At 39.9% G+C, this 9,535-nt stretch overlaps 1 protein-coding gene across 1 annotated transcript in view; it reads left to right on the top strand.

The window, feature by feature from the left end:
- Positions 1-453: 453 nt before the first annotated feature.
- Positions 454-9,535, top strand: part of LOC126484545 (NGFI-A-binding protein homolog) — a 427,936-nt gene continuing 418,854 nt past the window's right edge. The window contains exon 1 of the mRNA XM_050108131.1: positions 454-821. Within this exon, the coding sequence (XP_049964088.1) occupies positions 740-821 (82 nt within the window). The 5' untranslated portion in view covers positions 454-739. The remainder of the gene's footprint in view (positions 822-9,535) is intronic.

The following is a 9,535-nucleotide window of genomic DNA, read 5'->3' as shown; positions in this document are numbered from 1 at the left end:
GAGAGGCGCTCTGCGTCGCGATGTAGCTTGCTGGCCAGGTTTAGAGAGGGTGCGTTTCTGGATGAGGTATCGAATATATTGCTTCCCCCTACTTATACCTCTCGAGGAGATCACGAATGTAAAATTAGAGAGATTCGAGCGCGCACGGAGGCTTTCCGGCAGTCGTTCTTCCCGCGAACCATACGCGAGTGGAACAGGAAAGGGAGGCAAGGACAGTGGCACGTAAAGTGCCCTCCGCCACACACCGTTGGGTGGCTTGCGGAGTATAAATGTAGATGTAGATAGTACTTCTGAAATTCGCGCTTTCCACGGCTGCTGCCGAAACGTCCCGAGAAGAACCGAGCGCTCGCGCTTGCGCACAGCGCAGGAACAGCAGCGCCGCCACCGGCCGCACTCGCGCACAGCGGTCGCCGCAGCCCGCCGGCAGGCGGCAGCAGCCGCGGCGGCCGCCACGGTGGCCGCCCGCTCGCCGCTCGCCAGCTCGTCGGCGCCGTCGTTTTTTTTTCCTCCGGCAGTACCTCAGTGAGGCTTTCAAGTTTTTTCCCCCGGTTCTCTTTTTGTGGGCGCCGCTCCCTCCCCCCGCGCTGCGCACTTGCCCCCTCTCTGCGCCCTACCGCTGCCTCTGCGGCTGGCGAGTTTTTACCCTTCCTCCCCGCCCCGCGCACTTATATCTCGAGCATGAATCAGACGGCATTCCGCCGGCCGCCGGTGAGTGTGTGATGCGTGTGTGTGCGTGCACATGGACCCGCGCGAGTACATGAGCCCGGGACCCTCGGGTCTGCAGCAGCAGAAGATCCTCGGCCGCAACAACAACGGAACGCGTGAGTACCTCGGCGACAATGTTCCGCGCTGTCCGGCCGCTGTTACGGCTCCTGCGCGGCCGCCGGCGTCTGTTGCGGGCGCCGCTGTCCGAAAGTCCGGAAAAATCCTGCGCTAGTTTGCTCGCCAGGACACGCCTCCCCGGCGCACGCATTTCGTGCGTGCGTGCTCCCTGTGACAGCGCCACACGCCCCTGGCCTCGGTCCCATTATTTTCCGGGCCACGCGCGAATTCCGCGCGAAGCGTTTGTTTACGTGTCTATAAAAGCAGTCTTATCCGACTAACAGCGTGTTCAAACGACACTTCTGACTCTTTTCCATTACAACATATTTTGCTCTCGATGTCTCATGGTGAATAAAATTTTGTGACACGTTCGGTCAAGTGTAAGCAAAATTTTGTTTATATGTATACTGAATTCTTTTCTACTTGTGTCAATACGAAGGATTCTGTTTCCAAACGCATACTGTGACTTACGCACCAAAAATTTTATGTCATCCGTAAAAACGTTCTTATCCCTGTCAACGTGTTCAAATTTCATGAAGACGACGCTCTATTGCGGTTTGTCCTCTGGTTGTTGGCCGCCAACAATACAACATTATTGACGTCTTTTGCAGAAAAATTTTAACAACAGCCGAATTATATGTAATCCGACTTAAAAACGCCGCTATTAGTATAACGTTCTATGGTATGTAGTTCTGATTTCAGGCTACGTTCCTATTGTTGTTGGCACGATTTTCTTAATGTGTAGATGACAGGGTTCACTGTGCACTGCAGTCATTGTAGTACATTCTTCTTAATTTCCAAAACATAAAATTAGTTCTAAATTTTGGATTCGTTCAAACTATTTCAACTTCCGAAGATTAGAGTTCTTGACATTTGCAACTAGATGCAAATACAATTTTGCAGGAATGTAAGAATGCTAATTACTTATGTATTGAATATTGATGCATAAATACCTTTTATCCCATCCAGAAACAAATGGTGCCTTACACTTTCCATTATATTTCAAAAATTATTGTATACTCTCCATTTAGACTTTGCATCTAATGCAATATCATTAGTCTGAAGAAAAAAACGGATAAGAAATGATTACCCACTTCTAGAGGGAGACACGTACCTAGTCTCTAGATCAGGGTTTCCCAAACTGCCTGTGGAACACTGGTTTTCCGTGTGAAGTGAATAGTCCTTTACTAACAACTATTAATAACATGGCGTTTTTTGACGTTTTTCTTTCTTTTTAACATTGTATTAGAATTTCTATGTTATTAATTATGATTTAAGTTTGAAGTAATCACTGAATAAAATAAGTTTTTATCATTTTTCAAAATTATTGATTTAGTAACCTTCGAAAAGGTGTTCCATCAAAATAGCAGGATTCTCAAAGTGTTTCGTGAGTGGAAAAGTTTGGGAATCCCTGCTCAAGAACGTCAGTTACATCCTAGAACGCAGTTCACAGTAAATAGTTGTAATCTTGTCGAACGCTCGTGTTTATTTACATGTAAAAAAGTAGCCGTAGGCGTAAATTACAGGAGATGATACTGAAAACAGTGTATTGAGAATTGTGTTAAATTCCAAATTAACTACTTTTGTGGTTCGTGTATCATGTTCAGGACTTCGGAACATGTTGGAAAATAAGTTTAATATTTTTATGCTAGATTACTGGTACTGACTGGAGTTCGTATTGCGTACACCAGACGTGCGAGAAATAGAGTAATGGGAATGATCACCGAGATCGACCTATTGATATGTAGGCTTACAGAACTAGTCATCATCAGCGATATCTCTTGTTCCAGAAATACTGATGTATTGATTTTGTCACTGTATTGTACGGTTACAATCTGGCCATCCATTATGTGTTGTATCATGTTTTGAGGAACTAGTTAGATTAATTTATGAAAGATGCCGGGGAGTGGGGGTATGGAAGTAAAAGAGGAAGAAGTTATTCTCCGCCAAAGTGATCATTCTGAATCTCGTTGTGAAATACTTTATAGCCTGTTTTACGGACGGCTAGTTCTCCCATGAAGCGTATTTAGAAAATGAGATTGAAAATAATTAATTAATATCTATTGTGAAATGTCGATCTGATCTTCCAAATCTTCGGCCAAGTCATGGCTTCTCCCACTACGATTGACTGATGAAGGCTGCGCCGCTGCTCAGTCGTTAGTTGAAGCAGAGACGCTTGTCCGCAACACGATTAACGCTATTTGGTAGAAATTACTACCAATTCTCCCAGTGTGGAGGCTAATCTACACAACCGTCATTCTGTTATTGCGTTATTTTAATTGAGAAACTTTTTTTAATACGACACATACCGCAAATCAAGCATTCTTTAATTGGTTGCAGCGTAAATGTGAAACTGTGAGGACTTTTAATTTAAAAAATATTTTTGAGAAAAACGATTTTGGTCAGCGCCGCGACCAGAAATAAGTTTTTTTCTCCTCATGTACTCACTTATGTCTACGAACATAAGCGTGTGGCAGAAACGAGCATTTAACGCAACTGCTACAGGCGTTGTACTGGTCAGTTACATTAAAAATCCACTTCAACCACAACAATACACAGCGTGTCCAAGGGGAATGGTCAGTATTCAGGAATTTAATAGGAACGATCATTCGAAGTCAAAACTCTAGCAAACATGGCCTCTGAATTGTACACCTTAAAAGCCGCGAGCACTTCTTCATCTTCGATACTGTGAAACAAATCTCTTCTACTACAAGCTCTTTGTTTTCCATATACTGAAAGGTGTTAGTATGGACCAAACTAAGAAAAAAGTATCCCGTAAACATGGGCTCTAACGTGTATACCTAAGGAGCCGTGAGAACTTTTTCATCTTCGCTTCTGTGAAACTCATCTCTTCCACTGAACAAGTGCTCATAGCTCTTAAGGTATGCACTTTCGTCTGAAAAGGTTGAAAAAAATCAGCCAACCAGTAGCAAGCTTTAGAGAGACCCTGTGTACTAGACAATTTTTGCTTGTTTTGGTGCAGCACTGAAGATGAAGAAGTGCTCATATCTCGTAAGGTATGGATTTTTAGCCCATGTTTACCAGACTATTTTGCTCGGAATGATCGTTCCTGTCACATCCTCGAGTACTGGCCGTTGCTTTTGCGACACGCTGTATATGTGTCGCTCTAAGTCAGACATGAACAGTACATGAGAGTCACATTATTAGTGTTATCTTCACATAACATTCCTCGTCTAAGTCAGATTTACGTGAGAGTCACATTATTAGTGTGATATTCACATAACACTCCATCGGGTAACTAGAGGCTGCGCTCTGACGGCGTGGGAAGGAAAAATTAGTGCCCTCCGTGTGCTCGAAATTTGCCCAAGAATTCACATCATTCACAATTTTTTAAGTACCACAGTTGACTAACTTGGTATAGAAATTTTGGAAGTTAATTTCTGTTATTTTTTCCAAACACAATAAACAAATATCAACTAGAGCGTCCGTTCATTAAAGAAAATCACTTAATCGATTGTAGGATTTGTGCAGCTTTCGAACGTGGTCTAGTATTTGGGTTCGCATCGTGGCCATGCTACTGACTAAAAATACGCCTTCTTTGGGAGTACAGTATCGTATTCTCTTAGCTAACTAAGTTTTCACTACGGGTAAGGCAGCAGCCTACCTGCTCTTGATACGGGTCATGTAGTCGGAACACGGCATCATTTCCTTGCGCTCTAGATGCGTTGGACGAATAAATGCTTTGTGACCTACCTGTATCCCATTTAAACTATGTAGCACATAGATTTATAAAAGAGCTGCAACATATCCCACACATTTGTGGACATATCATTCATTAGGAATAAGCGTTATCATTTTAAATTGTCTATTGGAAGAATATCTACATCGTCAAATACGAATATGGGTGTCAGTTTCTTACGATGTCTCCGATTTGGTACTAGTGCACAATGAACCAATCGTACAACGGAAAATACAGCGAATTCGCTAAATGTCGCGCTACACAGAACAGAGAATTACGAAAGATGGACAGCAATACAGGGCAGGTCTCTTAATAATTTGCTTATAATGTTTACATGAAGAGAATGTTCAGAATGTGTAGGTTGAAATTAGACGCTACCCAAATTGTAGTGAACGGTTTGTCTAAAGCATCCACGTCGTAAATACAAATATAGGCCTCCTTTAAGAAGAGTGATCGAAGACATGTCGATTTTTTCCTATAGTTGTGACAGCAGTGCAACTCAGATGTTGTAAAGGAATGATTATTTCTGTCTATGAATGATTAGCCTTCTACAATGATATGGAACTCTGACATCGTACTCTTTTTAAAGTTATTGGCATTCGGAATGTGTCCAAACATGCTTTTCAACACTGGAAATGTTATACTACAGTTTGTTTTGACGATTCGACAGATACGACAAAAAACTGATTTTAAATCCACATTGTAGTGAAACGAGTAAACAAGAAAAAAATATAAGATAGGGTACACAGCGGCAATCTTCTATAAAAATCCTAGTGGTAACACAATAAGAAATGATAAATCGTTGTTGGTACACGTTTGGGATATATCAATTAAATCTATATGAATGACTATGTATCTAAATTATCACTAAAATGTTCTTTTGTATATCCTGTAACAGCTGTTTCAAAAACTGCTGATAGAGAATCGAATATCTGCGTAGGTCCTTGTACCATCTAGATATAACTGACAACAGTATACAAGATTCAGATTTGGGCATTATGGCCATACGTATAGATACACCAGTATTCAGTCACACACATATAGGAGGTACATACTGACATACATTTGTAGGATGAACTTTACACATCCTGCTCAGTAGTATGTGGTAATATAGTCTGTTAAGTGTAGGGAGCTATATCGAGATGTTGGCACTGTTGACGAACTCGTACAGTGTTTCATAAGTTGTTATATCGTTGGATGCTTAGAAGGTTTGGAAGCTGTCGGTGTACGATGACGATGAGCCCGAAGATTACTTGCAGGTACGTTTACGTTTTACGTGGTCCAAGGATACGTAGGAATATATGGTTTGGATCTTCCTCTCCGCAAACGCATAGAAGAGTGGTGCTTAAGTTCGCCAGACGGACGTGTTTGTTGAACTTCCATTGATTAAATGTCAGCTGTGCTATAACTGTCGTGAAGCTTCTTGATGTTTGTGTTTTATTATACCAAGGTACTCTTGGAATGATAGGACGAATTAGTGTGTAGTGTCTGTCTTTGATTTTAGATGTCCTCGACCACTACTCTTGCCCGTTCGATGACAACGGCCTTCTGAGCATGGGTATCATATCTGTGAGAGGAAATTTGTCAAATTTAATAGCTCCATGTAGAGCTGCTTGCTTTGCTGGGACATTTACTTGTTCATTTCCCGGTATACCAGAGTAGCCTTTCATCCATACCATCACGATGTTGCCATAGTTCCTTCGCACCCAAAACACAATGCCGATTAATTGTAGGAACTACGGGGTTGGTACAACTAGTATTACATAGCATTCCCAATATTACATGCACAGAAAATATAGAGAGAGCCACGAGATGATATTGTGGTGTAAACAGCAGCATCTTGTAAATTTTGCTGAGTTATTTGTGTGCTTTCAGCGAGTTATGTTTTCTGCTAATTCGCCGTAAAATATATATACATACGGAGCCCCGCGTGAGAACGTTTTCTATGATTTCTGGGCGTCCTCTGGTAAGTCAGCTTTCAGAATTTCAGTTTGTTATCGTTATTATCATTTGAAGTTTTTGAACACTTTACTGCTTAGTAACTACAGTGACTAAAGTAGTTTTCCTTCGTCCATCTGGCCCCGATGGAAGCAAACAAATGAAAATGAATGTGGAGCGAGCTATAAACGTTATTTTTCACCTTAATCTCAAATGAACATAAATAAACATTTCGCACTATTTTGTCCTATAGTAGAATTAATGCGAATTTAACAATCAATGTGATGTATTGTATGTGACATTAGGCTGTATTACACTAGCAATGGGAGTTTTTCTATTTTGGGTTTCACTCCTCTTAACGCATTTCCCTTTCTGTGCCAAATGTGTACCGCAGACTTACACCCTTGATACAAACGATTTTACGAACAAAATTTTAAAAAATCTACACAAATTCTGTTTAATATGTTGTGTGTTGGTCATAACTGTGCATTCGTCCGGTGGACGTCAGTGACAGAATATCGTGTATTAATAATTATGTATACCATATCAAGTCTAAATGTCCGTAGCTGCACTGCTAAATACGAAATTATCAGTCAGTTGCGTTTAGAACATTTGAAGCGTCACTTCACTATTAAACTGAGCCGAAGTGAGAGAGGTAGACTAATAAAAACAACCCAAAAGTTTCTTGTGTAACGATGGTTTCGTTTACGAAGATAAAAGACATTTTAAGACTCAGCAGTAATGTATGTGGTTCACAGTAATTATTCAATGCGTATATTCGAAACATTTCTAAAACACACTAAAAAGATCGACAATTTTTGAATTCACGTCTTGCGATGTGGGCAAGAATAATAGTAAAATAGAATCACTAGCATAAGATCTCAGATTTTTATGAATAACAAGAGGTATATATATATATATATATATATATATATATATATATATATATATATATATATATATATATATATATATTGTGAACTCTAAGAACACGGCATGGAACGAAGTGTCTTCACCGATCTGCAACAAAGCATTCCAGTCTTCCTTTAGAACACAGAGTATGGGCTGCTACGATCCTGGTAATCGGTAACGCTATTTTGTGTCACGCTACTAACAATGTCAGTTGTGATCGATTCTCAGATAGAGATAACTCACAGCCAAAGCATTTCATCGATTTGCAAGCGAAATTACAGTTATGTTGAGTAGTCAGCCATTGCAGGATAGGTGATTTATCAAAAATTCTACTCATACGAAATAAATTAATCTCTTTAGAAACAGCCCAACTAACAGCATTTAATTTTTACAGTGCGCTAAAGGCGCAATAGTCTTACATGTGTGTTAAGTTAATTAGATGAATAATATTATATCAGTTACAGCTGCGAAACACAATAGCCCTCAGCCACAGGTCAAGCACCGGTATATCATTTGCGGACCGAATCTTGATCTTGACTATGTAGTGACGACTTGAGTACTTATTTACCACGCATACAGCCCTCACAAACGCTCATTTATTGCAAGACCTAACAATATCACTGAAGTAGGAAACTGTATAGGTTCTGTATGTTAATGAAGTTTGTTTAAACAATCTATGTTTTTCCCTGCTGCCAAATATTCTAAATCTAACCCGTTTCCTAGGTAACAAATTGAAATTCGGGTCATTAGTTAGTTTGGGAATTCCTTTATGTAACAATGGTTTTTCTCTGACTCTTTGAGTTGTTACTCCACTGCTTACGAATATGTTAGCCAATAATAAAATGGTGCTATAGATAGGAACCATTGTATTTTTTCATATACAAAAATGCTGCTGTTTTCGCCAACGTGGCCTATTGCCTTTCACGTGACGGTCTTACCTCTTCAACTGGACGCAGAAGTAAGAGAATAGTAGAAGAACGCCTGTACGTTATCTGAAGAACGTGGGATTCAAGACACACTGTTTCCCTTATACGTTACCAGTAATAAATAGCACGTAAGGACACGAGAAACAACAACAGCGGAATAATTAAAGCACCGTAGCGATTACTTAAAGAATTAACGTATATACAGACGCTGCTGCGAAATATTCGAGATCTAGAAAAACAATGATGATTACGAACAAAGAGCACGAATTTCCGCAACCGCTTTACTACTCAATACGTTCGAATTCGTTTGTACACAGTGTAGTTGCAATGAGGTGAAGCGAAATGTTATAGAAATTAGTAGAAAATAACTCTAAAACCTCTCATCAAATGTTTATCACATCCCTGATTGACGTTCATGAAGAAAGGAGCTCCCTATCCTCGCAGAAAGGCCAAACTTCTTCAATTTTCACTATTTCTTTAATCGCTGCTGCTACAAAACATTTAGGAACTGTGATTTTATCGATATGATTTGGTGTACGGAATATCGTTGCCATCTATCAGTTTTTACGTAAATGACAGAGCTCCTGACAAAATGCGAACTGTTTTGTTACAGGAGCTTAATTTCTACATTCATATAACCATTAAAGCTCTTGTTAGCCACTACTATCTAAAGGGTGTTCTAGATTTTACTACATGTCTTAATCTCTTCATGTAAAACTATCGTATGACTGAAAAGCAAGGCGAAAAACGAATAATACACTTCAGAACACTATTGTTGCCATCAGCAGCTGATTGGCTTACCATCGTAAGTGAAGTACGCTCCACTGAACTTCGTTGTTCTGTGGTATGTGAGACATACCGTACAATACTACTATGTTCTGAACAAATGCTACTGGCTCGGAACATAACCGATCCAGGCCTAAATCGTATACGTAGGTAATTAGCTAGGAAGAATAGTTCTACAGACACAATAATGTAAGCTGAAATTCAATGCATGTTAATAATCCTTTTATAAATCAGTCTTTTTCTTGTTGCAGTGTCATATTTAATGGTCAGTCGCGTTCTACCTTTATACCTTATATTCTTATTCCTTGGATTGTGTTTCTAGAATGATGTACAGTTTTGTATTTACACGTTCTACATAAAGATTGGAAACAGTTCACACCATAATTTTTACATAAAATGTTACTATTAATAACTTGAATACAACGAATTAACGTTCCACAATAATATTTAT

This window comes from Schistocerca serialis, chromosome 1 (assembly GCF_023864345.2).
Source record: "Schistocerca serialis cubense isolate TAMUIC-IGC-003099 chromosome 1, iqSchSeri2.2, whole genome shotgun sequence".
NCBI lineage: Eukaryota > Metazoa > Arthropoda > Insecta > Orthoptera > Acrididae > Schistocerca > Schistocerca serialis.
Note: the sequence above shows the minus strand (reverse complement) of the source record. Positions and strands in the feature narration are given on the sequence as shown.